Source organism: Amblyraja radiata, chromosome 21, assembly GCF_010909765.2.
Source record: "Amblyraja radiata isolate CabotCenter1 chromosome 21, sAmbRad1.1.pri, whole genome shotgun sequence".
NCBI classification, from domain to species: Eukaryota; Metazoa; Chordata; class Chondrichthyes; order Rajiformes; family Rajidae; genus Amblyraja; species Amblyraja radiata.
This window is the reverse complement of record NC_045976.1, coordinates 6318974-6338334: the sequence shown is the minus strand read 5'-3', so window position 1 is coordinate 6338334 and position 19361 is coordinate 6318974. Positions and strand designations below refer to the sequence as shown.

Here is a 19361-nt window from a genome sequence, read left to right as displayed (position 1 = left end):
ATGATACATGGTTTTCAAATTTTTTTACAAATAAAAAACTGAAAAGTGTGGCGTGCAAAAGTATTCAGCCCTCCTGAGTCAATACTTTGTAGAACCACCTTTCGCTGCAATTACAGCTGCAAGTCTTTTGGGGTATGTCTCTACCAGCTTTGCACATCTAGAGACTGAAATTTTTGCCCATTCTTCTTTGCAAAATAGCTCAAGCTCAGTCAGATTGGATGGAGAGCGTCTGTGAACAGCAATTTTCAAGTCTTGCCAGAGATTCTCAATTGGATTTAGGTCTGGACTTTGACTGGGCCTTTCTAACACATGAATATGCTTTGATCTAAACCATTCCATTGTAGCTCTGGCTGTATGTTTAGGGTCGTTGTCCTGCTGGAAGGTGAACCTCCGCCCCAGTCTCAAGTCTTTTGCAGACTCTAACAGGTTTTCTTCCAAGATTGTCCTGTATTTGGCTCCATCCATCTTCCCATCAACTCTGACCAGCTTCCCTGTCCCTGCTGAAGAAAAGCATCCCCACAGCATGATGCTGCCACCACCATGTTTCACAGTGGGGATGGTGTGTTCAGGGTGATGTGCAGTGAAGTTTTCCGCCACACATAGCGTTTTGCATTTAGGCCAAAAATTTCAATTTTGGTCTCATCTGACCAGAGCACCTTCCTCCACATGTTTGCTGTGTCCTCCCACATGGCTTGTGGCAAACTGCAAACGGGACTTCTTATGGCTTTTTTTCAACAATGGCTTTCTTCTTGCCACTCTTCCATAAAGGCCCGATTTGTGGAGTGCACGACTAATAGTTGTCCTGTGGAAAGATTCTCCCACCTGAGCTGTGGATCTCTGCAGCTCCTCCAGAGTTACCATGGGCCTCTTGGCTGCTTCTCTGATCAATGCTCTCCTTGCCCGGCCTGTCAGTTTAGGTGGACGGCCATGTCTTGGTAGGTTTGCAGTTGTGCCATACTCTTTCCATTTTCGGATGATGGATTGAACAGTGCTCCGTGAGATGTTCAAAGCTTGGGATATTTTTTTATAACCTAACCCTGCTTTAAACTTCTCCACAACTTTATCCCTGACCTGTCTGGTGTGGTGTGTTCCTTGGGCTTCATGATGCTGTTTGTTCACTAATGTTCTCTAACAAACCTCTGAGGCCTTCACAGAACAGCTGTATTTATACTGAGATTAGATTACACACAAGTGGACTTTATTTATGGGCGCCTTTCAAGAGTCTCAAGGACACCTTACAAAAATTGAGTATGTAGAGGAAAAACATGTAAGGGAATGAAATAAATAGTAGAGACATGACTAGTACACAAAGTAAAGACAGAATTCAATACAAAACACAGTATGAGGCAATTAATGCACGGATGAAAAGGGAGGGGGACGTGGGGCTAAGGATAGGCAGAGGTGAAGAGATGGGTCTTGAGGCGGGACTGAAAGATGGTGAGGGACACAGAATTGCGAATCAGTTGGGGGAGGGAGTTCCAGAGCCTGGGAGCTGCCCTGGAGAAGGCTCTGTCCCCAAAACTGCGGAGGTTGGACTTGTGGATGGAGAGGAGACCGGCTGATGTGGATCTGAGGGACCGTGAGGGTTGGTAGGGGGAGAGGAGGTCAGTGATATATGGGGGGGCCAGATGGTGGAGGGCTTTGTAGGTGAGGATCAGGATTTTGTAGGTGATCCGGTGGGAGATGGGAAGCCAGTGAAGTTGTTTGAGGACTGGAGTGATGTGATGCCAGGATTTGGTGTGTGTAATGAGTCGGGCGGCTGCGTTCTGGACCAGTTGGAGTCGGTTGATGTAGGTGGAGCTGATGCCAAGGAGAAGTGAGTTGCAATAGTCCAGTCGGGAGGAGATGAAGGCATGGATGAGTCTTTCAGCAGCGGGAGGTGTGAGAGAGGGTCTGAGTTTGGTGATGTTGCGGAGATGAAAGAAGGATGTTTTAATGACATGGCGGATGTGAGGCTCAAGGGAGAGGGTGGAATCAAAGATCACGCCATGGTTGCGGGCCTGGGGAGATGGGGAGACAGTGGTGCCGTCGATGGTGAGAGTGGGGTTATTGATTTTGCTGAGTGTGGCTTTGGAGCCTATGAGGAGGAATTCTGTCTTATCGCTGTTGAGTTTGAGGAAATTATGTTGCATCCAGGTTTTTATAGCTGACAAACAGGAGTTGATATGGGAGAGGGGGGGGGGGGGTTGTGGGGGGATTTGGTGCCGAGGTAGATCTGGGTGTCATCAGCGTAACAGTGGAAGTCCAGGTTGAAGTGGCGGAGTATCTGACCAAGGGGGAGGATGTAGATGATGAAGAGGAGGGGGCCGAGTACGGAGCCTTGGGGAACGCCTTGAGTGACTGTGGCTGTAGCAGAGGTGTGGTTGTGGAGAGAGATGAAGTGGGATCTGTTGGAAAGGTAGGAACGGAGCCAGCTGAGTGCAGAGCCTTCAATGCCGAGGTCTTTGAGTCTGGTGAGCAGGATGTTATGGTTCACTGTATCGAAGGCTGCGCTCAGGTCGAGGAGGATGAGGATGTTGAGGGAACTAGTGTCAGCAGAGGTGAGGAGGTCGTTGAGGACTTTGAGGAGAGCAGTTTCTGTGCTATGGAGGGGGCGAAAGCCAGATTGGAGGGGTTCAAGTAGGTTATACGCAAGGAGGTGGGAATGAAGTTGCGACGCAACGATACGCTCCAGGATTTTTGAAAGAAAGGGGAGGTTTGAGATTGGGCAGTAGTTAATGAGAGAGGAGGGATCAAGACCAGGTTTCTTTAAGATTGGTGTAACAGCAGCAGTTTTGAAAGCGGAGGGAACAATTCCTTGGGACAATGAGGAGTTGAAGAGATTAGTGAGGTAGGGGCAGAGAACGGGGAGACAGGACTTCAGCAGGGGAGTGGGGAGAGGGTCGAGGGAGCAGGTAGTGGGTTTGGAAGAGCTGATGAGTTTGGAGATTTCAATAGGGGTGACCAGGTCAAACTGGGAGAGGAAGCAGTGTGGAGGAGGGGTAAGGAGGTCAGTGGAGATGTTGAAAGGAGGGGCCTTGGTAGGTGGTGGAGTAGATGCTGGGGAGTCGGGTACAGGGGATAAAGATTGATAGATGGTGCTGATTTTATCAGCGAAAAAGTGGAGGAATGAGTTGCAGAGAACCGGAGTAGAGGTAGGGAGAGTGTTTGCTCGAGGCTTGAGGAGGTTGCCCACTGTGGAGAAGAGGGTTCTGTGGTTTAGGCAGGGATCGGTGAATATGGAGGAGAGGTAGGCAGATTTTGCAGCAATGAGGGCATCTTTGTAGTCAGTGAGGTGGAGTTTGTAAGCTTCAAGGTGGACTGTGAGAGATGATTTCTTTGTGAGTCGTTCAAGTCGGCGACCAGTCTGTTTCAGTTTACGAAGTGCAGGTGTGTACCAGGATGAAGATGTGTTGAAAGTTACGGTTCTTGTTTTGAGGGGGGCCATAGTGTTAAGGGAGGTAGACAAGGTGGAGTTGAGATGGTTTGTGAGATCATCAGGTGAGATATGGGTTGAGTCCAGGGGGAGAGTGGTGGAGAGCAGGTCAGAGAGATGGTGGGGATCGATGGATTTTAGATTACGGAAGGTGATTTCTCGGAGGAAGCGGGGGCGAGGTGTAGGAAAAGGGATGGTGAACCATATAAGCTTATGATCAGAGAGGGGGAAGAGGCATGGATGGAGGTCTAGTACCGGTTGATTTGTGGAGCAGACCAGGTCAAGGATGTGACCTTTGTCATGGGTGGGAAAGGTGACGTGCTGAGTGAGAGAGAAGTTGTCAAGTAAAAAGGCGAATTCAGATGCGAGCTTGCAGGTGGGGGAGTCCATGTGAATATTTAAGTCACCAAGTGACTATGACTCCGTGTTACACACCTCCTAACCTGCCGATGCTCTGTTGCAGGTCCATGGGGTGGTAAACGACACGATTGCTTTTGTGAAGAATATTCTGGTGACTGAAATGAACAGTGTTACCGATAACCCTGTATCCTTCTATGAACCAGCAGTACAGAAGATAGACACAAAATGCTGGAGTAACTCAGCGGGACAGGCAGCATCTCTGGAGAGAAGGAATGGGTGACGTTTCGGGTCGAGACCCTTCTTCAGACTGATGTCAGGGGAGAGGGAGGTTCGGGTTGAGAGGCTGTCCCTGACATCAGTCTGAAGAAGGGTCTCGACTCCAAAAAGCTGATCTTGTGCTCTTCCGGTTTGCGCGGTCTTTCTATTTGCGCGATAGCCCACTCACCGTTCTCCCGTGCTGCGAGTGCACCAAGTTGCGTTCCGATCGGTGGTCTATTATAAAAGTTAGCGAGGTTTAAAAATCTTAAAAATCGCGCGTGGGCAGATCGATCTCCTCTCCTGCCAGTCAGCGCCGCGCGGATTAGTCTCACCTGTCACTCCGCGGGACGGTCCGCCCATTCCTGCACCATCGCATATTTACTGGAGCTGAGGGAGGCTCTGGATGGCTGGCGGAGGTCTCCAACCGGACACAATTTCAGAGGGACCGGAAGTGACCCGGCCCAGCCCAGCGCAGAGTCGGTGAGGGGAATGGAAAGCGGTGAGTCTGATCCCGGCAGAGGAGAACGACCAGTGACCAGCGCCCGCTGTGAGTCCCCATCGCACACACAGCTCCAGCCACTACTCATCTGCTCCCCCTCACTGGCTCCTGTCCCCCTCCCACGTGATGCCAGCTCTCTCCCCCCTGCCCAGACACCGCTCTCCCCCCACAATCCCACCCCCCCCCCGCCCACACACCCATCCACCCACACCCATCCCTCCCACAACCCCCCCGCCCACACACCCCGCCCACACCCCCCATCCCCCACACACACACCCCCACACACACCCCCACACACACACACCCCACACACACACACCCCACACACACACACACACACACACACACCCACACACACCCCCGCCCAAACACCCCCTCCCCCCACAACCCCCCCGCCCACACACCCCTCCCCCTGCCCACACCATCCCCCCCGCCCACACACACCCCCCACCCCCCCCGCCCACACACCAGCCTCCCCCCCACCGCACACACCCCCTCCCCCTCACATCACACTTCCCTTCCCCCCCCCCTCCCCTCCTCCCCTCCCACACATGAAGAGGAGGGGGAGGGAGTACTGGGGGATGAGGGGAAATGAGCCGCGCCTGCACAAGTTAGGGGCTATGGGTGAGCGGTGGAATATTACGTTGGGGAATAGGTTGTGTTGGGGGACCAGGCCTCCCGTGTGACTGGGACCCACAAGAGTCCCACTTAGTCTCGTTTCTCTTAAACGTTGCAATAGTCCCTGCTTCATCTAATTCCTCCCGTAGTTCATTCCATACACTCACCATCCTTTGTGTAGAAAAAGTTACCCCTCAGGTTCCTCTTACATCTTTCACCCCTCACCTTAAACCTTTAAGAAGGGAGGGAGAGAGAAAACGGGGAATTACAGACCAGTTAGTCTAACATCGGTAGTGGGGAAACTGCTAGAGTCAGTTATTAAAGATGGGATAGCAGCACATTTGGAAAGTGGTGAAATCATTGGACAAAGTCAGCATGGATTTACAAAAGGTAAATCATGTCTGACGAATCTTATAGAATTTTTCGAGGATGTAACTAGTAGCGTGGATAGGGGAGAACCAGTGGATGTGGTGTATCTGGACTTCCAGAAGGCTTTCGACAAGGTCCCACATAAGAGATTAGTTTACAAACTTAAAGCACACGGCATTGGGGGTTCAGTATTGATGTGGATAGAGAACTGGCTGGCAAACAGGAAGCAAAGAGTAGGAGTAAACGGGTCCTTTTCACAATGGCAGGCAGTGACTAGTGGGGTACCGCAAGGCTCAGTGCTAGGACCCCAGCTATTTACAATATATATTAATGATCTGGATGAGGGAATTGAAGGCAATATCTCCAAGTTTGCGGATGACACTAAGCTGGGGGGCAGTGTTAGCTGTGAGGAGGATGCTAGGAGACTGCAAGGTGACTTGGATAGGCTGGGTGAGTGGGCAAATGTTTGGCAGATGCAGTATAATGTGGATAAATGTGAGGTTATTCATTTTGGTGGCAAAAACAGGAAAGCAGACTATTATCTAAATGGTGGCCGACTAGGAAAAGGGGAGATGCAGCGAGACCTGGGTGTCATGGTACACCAGTCATTGAAAGTGGGCATGCAGGTGCAGCAGGCAGTGAAGAAAGCGAATGGTATGTTAGCTTTCATAGCAAAAGGATTTGAGTATAGGAGCAGGGAGGTTCTACTGCAGTTGTACAGGGTCTTGGTGAGACCACACCTGGAGTATTGCGTACAGTTTTGGTCTCCAAATCTGAGGAAGGACATTATTGCCATAGAGGGAGTGCAGAGAAGGTTCACCAGACTGATTCCTGGGATGTCAGGACTGTCTTATGAAGAAAGACTGGATAGACTTGGTTTATACTCTCTAGAATTTAGGAGATTGAGAGGGGATCTTATAGAAACTTACAAAATTCTTAAGGGGTTGGACAGGCTAGATGCAGGAAGATTGCTCCCGATGTTGGGGAAGTCCAGGACAAGGGGTCACAGCTTAAGGATAAGGGGGAAATCCTTTAAAACCGAGATGAGAAGAACTTTTTTCACACAGAGAGTGGTGAATCTCTGGAACTCCCTGCCACAGAGGGTAGTCGAGGCCAGTTCATTGGCTATATTTAAGAGGGAGTTAGATGTGGCCCTTGTGGCTAAGGGGATCAGAGGGTATGGAGAGAAGGCAGGTACGGGATACTGAGTTGGATGATCAGCCATGATCATATTGAATGGCGGTGCAGGCTCGAAGGGCCGAATGGCCTACTCCTGCACCTAATTTCTATGTTTCTATGTTTCTATGTTTCTACCCGCTCTAATTCTCGATTCCCCTAATCTGGGCAAGAGACTGTGCGTTTACCCAATCTATTCCCACCAACTCATTTGTAATCTACCACGTTTGAATAAAAGTCAGTGCTCCAGATTTGTTGAATGTTGGCGTGTTCTTCCAGCTTTAGTTTCAATGAGAATCTGTTTGCATCCTTTAAAATACGAACAATTTTATTTCTTAATCAGTTTCCAGATTGTATTTGCAGAGAGAGGGGAGATTATTTCAGGTGGAAACTTCCATGGCGAATATCCTGCTAAAGTAAGTGATCAGTTTGCTAATCATCTGTTTCAGGATTTGTTTCTAAGAAATTCTAAGTAAAATTGGCAATAGTATAATGCAAGGGTATAGATGTGGTGGTGAGATGTCGTTTGAAATATTCTGTACAGGTATGGACTCCCTACTTCATGAGGAACCTACTTATCATAGATCATAAGTGATAGGAGTAGAATTAGGCCATTCAGCCCATCAAGTCTACACCACCATTCAATCATGGCTGATCTATCTTTCTCTCCTAACCCCAGTCTTCTGCCTTCTCCACAAAACCAAGGAATTAGTTGTGAAATAACCGAGATTCTTGGTCTGAAGAAGGGTCCTGTCCCAAAACGTCACGTATTCCTTTTCTCCAGAGATGTTGCCTGATATGTCTATCTTCAGCATAAAACAGCATCTGTAGTTCCTTCCTACACAGCAGGTGGGTGGCACGGTGGCGCAGTGGTAGAGTTGCTGCCTTACAGCGTCAGAGACCTGGGTTCAATTCTAACTGCGGATGCTGTGTGTTTAGAGTTTGTACGTTCTCCCCGTGACCTGTGTGGGTTTTCACCGGGTGTTCTAGTTTCCTCCCACACTCAAAAGGCATTCCGGTGTCTAAAGCACTTCCATTGACGACATCAGTGTAATTTCTAACTTGTCGTTTTGGGGGGTTTGATCTAATCGTCTGAAGAGGTTGCCTCAGGCATTGCTGTAGAATAATTATGTGCAGGGCAGACTGACTCCTGCAGCTTGTCACCTTGAATTACCTGCAGGCTCTCGACTACCTGGCCATCGCGGTTCACGAGCTGGCTTCCATCAGCGAGAGGCGCATCGAGAGGCTGTGTAACCCGTCCCTGAGCGAACTGCCTGCCTTCCTGGTCAAAGAGGGTGGCCTGAACTGTGGCTTCATGGTGGCGCACTGCACTGCTGCTGCATTAGGTGCCAACTCTTCTTCACTGTAGACCTGTCACCATTATACATGTCATAAGTTCATGCTCATAAATGATAGGAGCAGAATTAGGCCATTCAGCCCATCAAGTCAACTCCGACATTTAATCATGGCTGATCCATCTTTCCCTCGTAACCCCATTCTGCCCATAACCCCTGACACTTATACCATTCAATAATCTATCAATCTCTGCCTTAAAAATATATATTGATATTTAGTATCAACATTAAATGCAGGGGCTCCAGTTTCCTCCCACACTCCAAAGACATACAGGTTTGTGGGTTAATTGCCTTTGGTAAGCTGTATAACATTGTCCCAAGTGTGTGTAGGTTTGTGTATAACCCCAGTCAATAACCCTGTGTATAACCCCAGTCCAGGGCTGGATTTATGTATAAGCTAGACAAGCTTAAGCTTAGGGCCTCGAGATTTAGGGGGGCCTACTCACCCCGCTGCCTCACCGGACCCGTCGTACCTCGCCGCCCCACAGACCATCCGCCCACCGGGACTTCCTACTCTTTGCCCGCTGACCCTGGCCACTCCACCGCCCTCCAGCAGCTCGCAGCCGTCACCTTACTTGCAGCCTGGACTCAGCACCAGGCCTGAAGTTTCCACGCTGCAGACTCCAACTCCCCCGGGTTTGACTGCGCTGGGTCCTAGTGCTAGTCCCCTATCCCAGGTAACCTCAGCGGCTGTTCCACTGGGTCTTCCCCATTCCCCTCAAACCATGTGACCCCAGTTATTCCCCACCCACACTACAGTCCTCATACCACCCTACCCCCTGACCACCCACCACCCCTCCAGGTAAAGCATCGCCCGCTCTGCAGTGAATCCAAAATGTATTTTAAAACCAACATACCATAGGATCTAAAAGTGTCACACTGTCACTGTCGGGTAGTCATGGTCCTCTAGTCGTGGTGGGGGGGGGGGGGGCTCACAAGTGAAATAGCTTAGGGCCTCTCTTCATCTAAATCCGGCCCTGCCCCAGTCGGTCCATTCGTTCATCATACGTCAGTCCCGCCATCCCGGGAATTAACCTGGTGAACCTACGCTGCACTCCCTCAATAGCAAGAATGTCCTTCCTCACACAAATACACGTGAAATAAAGCGATGAGAATTCCAGTAACGGAGTGACAACACATTGTATCTCCAGTGTCTGAGAACAAGGTTCTGTGCCACCCGTCATCAGTGGACTCGCTGTCCACCAGCGCTGCCACAGAGGACCACGTCTCCATGGGCGGATGGGCTGCCAGGAAAGCACTGATGGTCATCGAGCATGTCGAACAAGGTACGGAGAGATCGCCCGCTGCAGGAGAGAGGACGATCCCACTGAGACAATTAATGCACCGCCTCTTCTCAACTTAGACACGGTTCAAGTTACTTGCTGTAATTCTGATGAGACCCAAATTCTTAATTTAACCTTACCCCACACTATTTGGTGGACGTACGTATGAACGGCAGAAATAAAAACAGAATATGATTTAAAAAACTCAACAGGTCAGGCAGCGTCGACGGAGAGAGAAACTGTCTCAGATGTGAAATGTTAACAGTTTCTCTTCACACCAATGCCACCGGAACTTTTCCACCATTTACTTCATACTTTTTATTTCTTATTTCCAGCGTCTGCATTTTTGATTGATTTTTATCGTAATGTCAGGTTTTGTTGATGGTTAGTCATTTGGCATCAGATCAGGCGAGACACAAAATGCTAGAGTAAAGGGCCTGTCCCACGAGCATGTGACTCCATGTGGCGAGCGCGACCTAACATGGTCACTTGAGCAATACGGCCTCGCGGGGCCGGTCCCACTTCGATCGCTGGAGCTGTATGGAGTTGTGCGGGGCTGGTCCCGACACCGCGCGGGGCTCCGAAAAACTGACACTGTCCAAAAATTCCGCGCGCAATGGCCTGTCTGCCCGTGATGGGCGTACGGAGTACGGAGCGTCTCAACGCCGTGTGCAGCGTCTCGACGCCGTACGCAGTGTCTTGACGGCGTACGCCTAGCACATGGCGTTGCGCGATGACGTCACCGCCCAGCGTGCCTTTGCGTGATGACGTAACCGCCCGACGCAGTGCGACGTCCAAATTCAGTCGGCCCGCCTCCTGCCCAGCTGATTGGTGAGTATGATGTCGGGACCAGCCCCGCACAACTCCAGACGGCTCCGCGGTTGGAAGTGGGACCGGCCCCGCAAGGCCGTACACCTCATGCTGGTGGGACAGGCCCTTAACTTAACGGGACAGGCAGCAGCTCTGGGGAGAAGGAATGGGTCAAGATCCTTCCTTCTTCAGTCTGAAGAGTTCCTCTAGCATTTTGTGTCTATCTTCGGTGTAAACCAGCATCTGCAGTTCAATTCCTATACGTCAGATCAGGTTCATGTGGGAAATCTTTTCTTGCAGTGCTTGCTATCGAACTCCTCGCCGCCTGCCAAGGTCTTGAGTTTGTCCGTCCCCTACGTACAACACAACCTTTGGAGAGAGTCCACCAACTCGTCCGCTCACTGGTGAAGTAAGTTAGAACATTAGAACATAGAAAAATCAGGGCTAAGCCATTTAGAACGGAGATGAGGAAAAACTTTTTCACACAGAGAGTTGTGAGTCTGAGGAATTCTCTGCCTCAGAGGGCGGTGGAGGCAGGTTCTCTGAATGCTTTCAAGAGAGAGCTAGATAGGACTCTAAAAGATAGCGGAGTCAGGGGATATGGGGAGAAGGCAGGAACGGGGTACTGATTGGGGTTCAATGTGATCATGGCTGATCATCCCCAATCAGTACCCCGTTCCTGCCTTCTCCCCATATCCTCTGACTGCTATTTTTAAGAGCCATTTAGATAGTAATCTGCCTTACTGTTTTTGCTACCAAAGTGGATAACCTCACATTTATCCGCGTTAAACTTTATCTGCCATGCATCTGCCCACTCCCCCAACCTGTCCAAGTCACCCTGCATTCTCATTGCATCCTCCTCACAGTTCACACTGCCACCCAGCTTTGTGTCGTCTGCAAATTTGCATCGAATGGCAAAATCACATTGAATGGCGATACTGGCTCGAAGGGCCGAATGGCCTACTACTGCACCTATTGTCTATTGTCATTCGGCTCAAGTTGTAATGACGAACATCAATGCTTCAGTCACGTTAATCTTCATTAAGGAGAGCATCCCTCCACACTACCTCCCAAACCACCTCCCTCTGAGAAGCTTGTACTCTGTCTCCCTCCATAGGTGTGAGCCCCATTCCCATCTCTGCTCCATTTGAATCCATCACCTCAAAAGCAACTATTGCTGATGTTTTTAATGATATGAAGATGATTGATCCAATCCCCTTTTGTACATCTATTCCTTAAATTAAATCAACTGGTAGTTCACGTTATAGGAGTAGCATTAGGCCATTCGGCCCATCAAGCCTACCTCGCCATTCAATCATGGCTGATCTATCTTTCCTTCTCAACCCCATTCTCCCTTCTCCCAATAACCCCGGTCACCCGTACTAATCAAGATTCTGTCAACCTGCCCCTTAAAAATATCCATAGACGGCCTCCACAGCCTTATGTGGCAAAGAATTCCACAGATTCACCACCCTCTGTCTAAAGAGATTCCTCCTCATCTCCTTTCTAAAGGAACATCCTTTAATGCTGAGGATATGACCTCTGGTCCTAGACTCTCCCACTAGTGGAAACATCCTCTCCACATCCACTCTATCCAGGCCTTCACTATTCTGTAAGTTTCATCACGTCTCCTAAATTGAGGAAGGACATTCTTGCTATTGACGGAGTGCAGGGTAGGTTCACCGGGTTAATTCCCAGGATGGCGGGACTGATGTATGATGAAAGAACGGATCAACTGGGCTCATATTCACTGGAATTTAGGATGAGAGGAGATCTAATAAAAACATAGAGGATTGGTCAGGGTAGATGCAGGAAAACCATTCTCGATGTTGGGGGAGTCCAGGACCAGGAGCCACAGTTTAAGAATAATGGGTAGGCCATTTAGCACTGAGATGAGGAAAAACTTCTTCACCCAGAGAGTTGTGAATCTGTGGAATTCTTTGCACAGTAGGCAGTGGAGGCCAATTCACTGGATGTTTTCAAGAGAGAGTTAGATTAGCTCCTGGGGCTAAGGGATTCAAGGGATATGGGGAAAAAGCCGGAACGGGGTACTGATTTCCGACGACCAGCAATGATCATATTGAATGGCGGTGCTGGCTCGAAGGGCCAAATGGCCTACTCCTGCACCTAGTTTCTATGAGAGAGAGGGAGGGGGAGAGGGGGAGAGGAAGAGAGGAAGAGAGGGAGAGAGGGGGGGAGAGATGGAGAGGGGGAGGGGAGGGGGAGAGAGGGAGAGTGAGAGACATTGGAGCTTTGGATTTAATAATAATATGGCAGCTCGATGGAATGTACATTTGTCCATAAGTCAGCTGTTCGTAGCGTTGGGACAGTCTGTAATGAGTGGCTACACTTCCACTGGTGTGTTGCCATCTTTCCTACTTTGACGCTTTCCCTTTTGCAGGCCCTTGGTTAAAGATCGATTCATGGCTCCAGACATTGCGATCGTCCAGAAGCTGCTGACCGAAGAGCAGGCAAGTTATCACCACTCCAGGCAGCTCAGGGTTCTGCAGATCTCTCAGCTGCTATGTTTAAATGTAGAGGGACATTTCCAAATGCTGCCCAGATCTAAACTCAATGAAGTGGGTGGTGGGTGTATGGAACGAGCTGCCTGAGGAGGTAGTTGAGGCAGGGACTATTGCAACGTTTAAGAAACAATTAGACACGTACATGGATAGGACAGGTTTTGAGGAATATGGGTCAAATGCAGGCAGGTGGGACTAGTGTAGCTGGGACATGTTGGTTGGTGTGGGCAAGTTGAGCTAAAGTGTTTGTGTCCAAGTTGTGTGACTCTAAGTGGCAAATGGTTCATGTTAATATGTTCCAGGAGCAGAATTAGGCCATTTTGCCCAATCAATCCGTCATTCAATGATGGCTGATCTATCTTTCCCGCTCAACCCCATTCTCCTGTCTTCGATCCATAACCCCTGACACTCTGAGAAGGAGGTTGAGTTTTGTATCCAACTGTGCAATTGCAATGTATCCTTGCATCTGAGCAGCAACTTTGAAACCAAGGATAACGGAAGATCAGTTCAGTTCAGTTTAGTTTATTGTTACGTGTACCGAGGTGCAGTGAAAAGCTTTTGTTGCGTGCGATCCAGTCAGCAGAAAGTGTAACGGGTATAGCTTGGACCCAATAGCAGCACAGAATCAGGCAGGTATAGTTGGTAATGAACTTTATTACGATACTGTAACACAGAGTAGTAACACAGGAATGGGTACACCGTACTCACACAGAGGCTCAGGATTGAGCGAGGGTTCCGAAGAGGAGCAGGCAGGAGACGTAGTCGGGGTAGCGGAAGGTCCGGTAACCAGGAGATCCAACACACGATGCAAACAAACCAGCGAGGGACAGACGAAAGGAGAGTCGAAGCCAGGCAGGAAGTCGGGAAATCGCTGGAGAGTCTTGCATGAATGCTGAGAACAATCTAGCACTGTGTGAACGGTGAGGAGAGTCTATATACCGGGTTAATTGGTGATCAGAGGCAACTGAGTGCAACAGGTGAGGAGAGTTGGGCTGATGAGAGGGGAGTGGCAGGCAGGCAGGTGAGGAGAAGGAGGGACCGGTGGAAAAGTACTGGGAGGTGAAGTGGATGAGAATGCGGAGAGGGCAGTCTGTGACAGAAAGACAATACATGATTACATTCGAGCCATTTACAGTGTATAGCTGCTGTACATTAGGGGTCGGCAACCTACGGCCCCCGGGCTGAATGCGGCCCATGACCTAAAATCATCCGGCCCGCGGCCCGCGGACTTCCGTCATCTCCGCTACCTCCCGGGACCGAGGCCACGGCGCCCAGGCGTGGTGACGCAAGGACGCAAGGAAGCCTGCGCTGGCGGCAACAATGGCGGAGCCGCCGACCAACGGCGAGCGCGGCCGAACGCCGAGTGCCGAGTTCTGGCTGTACCGCATCCTGCGCAAAGCCGCCGGCACGGATGCGCACCTTCTGTGTCTGGGCTTCACTGTCGGGATCGGGGTTGTCAATAGACCGGAGATGAGTCAGTGTGAGTATTTGAGTCACCGCCTTCAGGACAGAGCCAAGGCAATGGTCCGTAGATGCGCCGTGTTCGTGAGCGACCGTAACTAGGGGCCAGTGCTCCGGGTGGCGTCCTCAAAGGGGCGGGATCTATGTGAACACGTGATTTGATGCCTGCCATCCGGGGCGGGATGGGGGCGGGATCTATGTGTACACGTGATAGATGGGGCCCGCCATCCGCTCACAGACATGCGCCCTGGCCTCTTGGCAGAACAAGGTTGCCGACCCCTGCTGTACATGATGAGGGAATAACGTTTAGTGCAAGGTAAAGCCAGCAAAGTCAGATCAAGGATGGTCTGAGGGTCAACAACAGTGTAGATAGTAGTTCAGCACTGTTCTCTGTAGCAATGTTACAAAATTTTGAGATTTTAAAAATCAAGTCTGCCATTTTTCCCATCAGATAAAGCATAAAAATAAGTTTAATTTGACACCTAATTCACTTTCATATCTTCAGTATTAAAAAAGTTATGGCCATTTTCATACTCTGAAATTAACATCTTGTTCCCTATTGCTTTTCCATTGACTTAACTTAAAAGCTGTGATCGAGGACAGTCAAAAGCCCATAACATTCTTAAAAATTAAGAGAACTGAATGAAATTTTCAGTTATTATAGGTTGAAGCATTCAGAAACAAATATGAAACAATCTGACTTGGATGACCTGAAATTAAAGCATATAATTAGTTAACCTAATTGTAGCTAATTACAAAATCCAATTACTATCCTTTTCTTAAGAAAAGGTTAACATTTTTAAATAGCCTAAGTGTCCGAATAACATTCACACAACAATTCACAATATAACATGATTTTTAAATCTCATTGTCATTAATTTATAGGCCAAATGGAAGGAATTTAATGTTTAATTCCCGTAAATTAATGGCCATTTTAATCATCTTGCGAGTGGGTTTTTGTGGAACGCGATCGATTGGAACGTTGCATTTGTGGTGAATTTGAACCCCATATCGGCAGGAAAAACACTGCTGGTTCATATGGGGCCAAAATCAAATTTTCGCCAAGGAAATTTTGATTAAAGTCAACCTAAGAAGCATGCTTATATGTAAAATAGACGACTTACATTTTGTTTTGTCCACTACGTGAGATCCGTCTCGTTGTAGGCGTTGACGGTGTTAGAAGTAGCTTTTTATTTTACTCCAGCAATTAAATTGTCCTGTGATTTAAATAAAAAACTTCAGAGAACGGAAGTCGGAACGATTTTTCTGCAGCAGCTTAACAGCCTGAGGAAGTTCGCCTCCGACAGGCAGGAGAAAACAGCATTTTAACCCCCCCCCCCCCCCCCCCCCCCCTCGAAGGTGCCAAAGTCTCGCACACGGACAGTGGCAGAACTGCAGTGCCACTGAAGGTAAGTATTGTAACATCGCTATTCTCTGGTTGTGGTGGGATGATTCAGTTGCCTGATAACAGCTGGGAAGAAACTGTCCCTGAATCTGGAGGTGTGCGTTTCACACTTCTATAACTTTTGCCTGATAGGAGAGTGGAGAAGAGGGAGTGGCCAGGATGCGACACATCCATTTTAGAGTTCCTTCTGTGCATTTGAGTGGTCAGTGTGGTATCTCACTGCAATATGTGGTTAAGACCCAAAGGGTCCACTTTAGCATCTGAGACGCAACCCGTCTTCCCATTCTATTTACACAAAGTGCTGGAGTAACTCAGTGGGTCACGTAGCATCACTGGAGAAAAGGAATAGGTGACGTTTTGGGTTGCGACCCTTCTTCAGACTGGAGAAGGGTCTGAAGAAGGGTCTCAACCTGAAACGTCACCTGTTCCTTTTCTCCAGAGATGCTGCCTGACCCGCCGAGTTACTCCAGCACTTTGTGTCTATCGTCAGTGTAAATCAGCATCTGCAGACTTTACTTCCTGTAGTCTAGTTCCACAAGCTAGGCTGACCTTCCATGTGGTACCACGCGACAGTGAGAGTAGGAATGGAGCGAGGTGGAGGATAAATGCGTGGCTAAGGGACTGGTGCAGAGGGCAGGGATTCAAGTTTCTGGATCATTGGAACCGCTTTTGGGGAAGGTGTGACCTGTTTAAAAAGGACGGGTTGCACTTGAACCCGAGGGGAACCAATATCCTGGCAGGGAGATTTGCAAAGGCTACTGGGGAGACTTTAAACTAGAACGGTTGGGGGGAGGGACTCAAATAGAGAAAGCTAGTAGACAGTGTGTGAGGCAGGAGGCAGAGAAGGGAAGCACTCACACCCAACATGTAGGGGAGAAAGAAGAAAAAGATAATAAACAGAGAATAAGAGGGGGTGGGTTTCTTAAATGTGTGAGTAGAGACAGAGGGTGTAAAATGAGGGTAGAAGCAATAGGTAGCAAGGTGAAAAGTAAAAGTGGCAGGCAGACAAATCCAGGGCAAAAATCAAAAAGGGCCACTTTTCAACATAATTGTATAAGGAGTAAAAGTGTTGTAAAAACAAGCCTGAAGGCTTTGTATCTTAATGCAAGGAGCATTCGTAATAAGGTGGATGTTGAAGGTGCAGATAGCTATTAACGACTATCATATAGTTGGGATCACGAAGACATGGCTCCAGGGTGACCAAGGCTGGGAGCTGAACATCCAGGGATATTCAATATTCAGGAGGGATAGACAGAAAGGGAAAGGAGGTGGGGTAGCGTTGCTGGTTAGAGAGCAGATTAACGCAATAGAAAGGAAGGACATTAGCTTGGAGGATGTGGAATCGATATGGGTAGAGCTGCGAAACACTAAGGGTCAGAAAACGCTAGTGGGAGTTGTGTACAGGCCACCTAACAGTAGTAGTGGAGTTGGGGATGGCATCAAACAGGAAATTAGAAATGCGTGCAACAAAGGTAAAACAGTTATAATGGGTGACTTCAATCTACATATAGATTGGGTGAATCAAATTGGCAGGGGTGCTGAGGAAGAGGATTTCTTGGAATGGATAGTTTTCTAAACCAACATGTAGAGGAATCAACGAGAGAGCAGGCTATTCTAGACTGGGTATTGAGTAATGAGGAAGGGTTAGTTAGCAGTCTTGTTGTGCATAGCCCCTTGGGCAAGAGTGACCATAATATGGTTGAGTTTAGGATGGAGAGTGACATAGTTAATTCAAAAACAAGGGTCCTGAACTTAAAGAAAGGTAACTTTGAGGGTATGAGACGTGAATTGGCCAAGATTGACTGGCAATTGATTCTTAAAGGGTTGACGGTGGATGTGCAATGGAAGGCATTTAAAGACTGCATGGATGAACTACAAAAATTGTTCATCCCAGTTTGGCAAAATAATAAATCAGGGAAGGTAGTGCATCTGTGGATAACAAGGGAAATCAGGGATAGTATGAAAACAAAAGATGATGCATACAATTTAGCCAGAAAAAACAGCCTACCAGAGGACTGGGTGAAATTCAGAGTCCAGCAGAGGAGGACAAAGGGCTTAATTAGGAAAGGGAAAATAGGTTATGAAAGAAAACTGGCAGGGAACATAAAAACTTACTGCAAAAGTTTATATAGATATGTGAAGAGAAAAAGATTAGTTTAAAATAATGTAGGTCCTTTGCAGTCAGAAACAGGTGAATTGATCATGGGGAACAAGGACATGGCAGACCAATTGAATAACTACTTTGGTTCTGTCTTCACTAAGGAAGACATAAATAATCTGCTGGAAATAGGAGGGGACCGGGGGTCAAATAAGATGGATCAACTGAATGAAATCCAGGTTAGCCGGGAAGTGGTGTTGGGTAAATTGAATGGATTAAAGGCCGATAAATCCCCAGGGCCAGATAGGCTGCATCCCAGAGTACTTAAGGAAGTAGCCCTAGAAATAGTGGATGCATTAGTGATAATTTTTCAAAACTCGTTAGATTCTGGAGTAGTTCCTGAGGATTGGAGGGTAGCTAATGTAACCCCACTTTTTAAAAAAGGAGGGAGAGAGAAAGCAGGGAATTACAGACCAGTTAGTCTAACATCGGTAGTGGGGAAACTGCTAGAGTCAGTTATTAAAGATGGGATAGCAACACATTTGGAAAGTGGTGAAATCATTGGACAAAGTCAGCATGGATTTACGAAAGGTAAATCATGTCTGACGAATATTATAGAATTTTTCGAGGATGTAACTAGTAGAGTGGATGAGGGAGAACCAGTGGATGTGTTATACCTGGACTTTCAGAAGGCTTTCGACAAGATCCCACATAAGAGATTAGTATACTAACTTAAAGCACACGGTATTGGGGGTTCAGTATTGATGTGGATAGAGAACTGGCTGGCAGACAGGAAGCAAAGGGTAGGAGTAAACGGGTCCTTTTCAGAATGGCAGGCTGTGACTAGTGGGGCACCGCAAGGCTCAGTGCTGGGACCCCAGCTATTTACAATATATATTAATGACTTGGACGAGGGAATTGAATGCAACATCTCCATGTTTGCGGATGATACGAAGCTGGGGGGCAGTGTTAGGTGTGAGGAGGATGCTAGGAGGCTGCAAGGTGGCTTGGATAGGCTGGGTGAGTGGGCAAATGCATGTCAGATGCAGTATAATGTGGATAAATGTGAGGTTATCCACTTTGGTGACAAAAACAGGAGAGTAGACTATTATCTGAATGGTGGCCAATTAGGAAAAGGGGAGATGCAACGAGACCTGGGTGTCATGGTACACCAGTCATTGAAAGTAGGCATGCAGGTGCAGCAGGCAGTGAAGAAAGCAAATGGTATGTTAGCATTCATAGCAAAATGATTTGTGTATAGGAGCAGGGAGGTTCTACTGCAGTTGTACAGGGTTTTGGTGAGACCACACCTGGAGTATTGCGTACAGTTTTGATCTCCAAATCTGAGGAAGGACATTATTGCCATAGAGGGAGTACAGAGGAGGTTCACCAGACTGATTCCTGGGATGTCAGGACTTTCATATGAAGAAAGACTGGATAGATCGGGCTTGTACTCGCTAGAATTTAGAAGATTGAGGGGGAACTTATAGAAACTTACAAAATTCTTAAGGAGTTGGACAGGCTAGATGCAGGAAGATTGTTTCCAATGTTGGGGAAGTCCAGAACAAGTGGTCACAGTTTAAGGATAAGGGGGAATTCCTTTAGGACCGAGATGGGGAAATAAATTTTCACACACAGAGTGGTGAATCTCTGGAATTCTCTGCCACAGAAGGTAGTTGAGGCCAGTTCATTGGCTATATTTAAGAGGGAGTTAGATGTGGTCCTTGTGGCT

General features: G+C 48.3%; 1 protein-coding gene across 1 annotated transcript in view; it reads left to right on the top strand.

The window, feature by feature from the left end:
* The window catches only part of LOC116984965 (histidine ammonia-lyase-like), a 76485-nt gene that overhangs the window by 54065 nt on the left and 3059 nt on the right, over positions 1-19361 (top strand). The window contains exons 12-17 of the mRNA XM_033039326.1: positions 3879-3959; positions 7046-7111; positions 7876-8041; positions 9202-9336; positions 10444-10552; positions 12545-12614. Of these exons, the coding sequence (XP_032895217.1) occupies positions 3879-3959; positions 7046-7111; positions 7876-8041; positions 9202-9336; positions 10444-10552; positions 12545-12614 (627 nt within the window). The remainder of the gene's footprint in view (positions 1-3878; positions 3960-7045; positions 7112-7875; positions 8042-9201; positions 9337-10443; positions 10553-12544; positions 12615-19361) is intronic.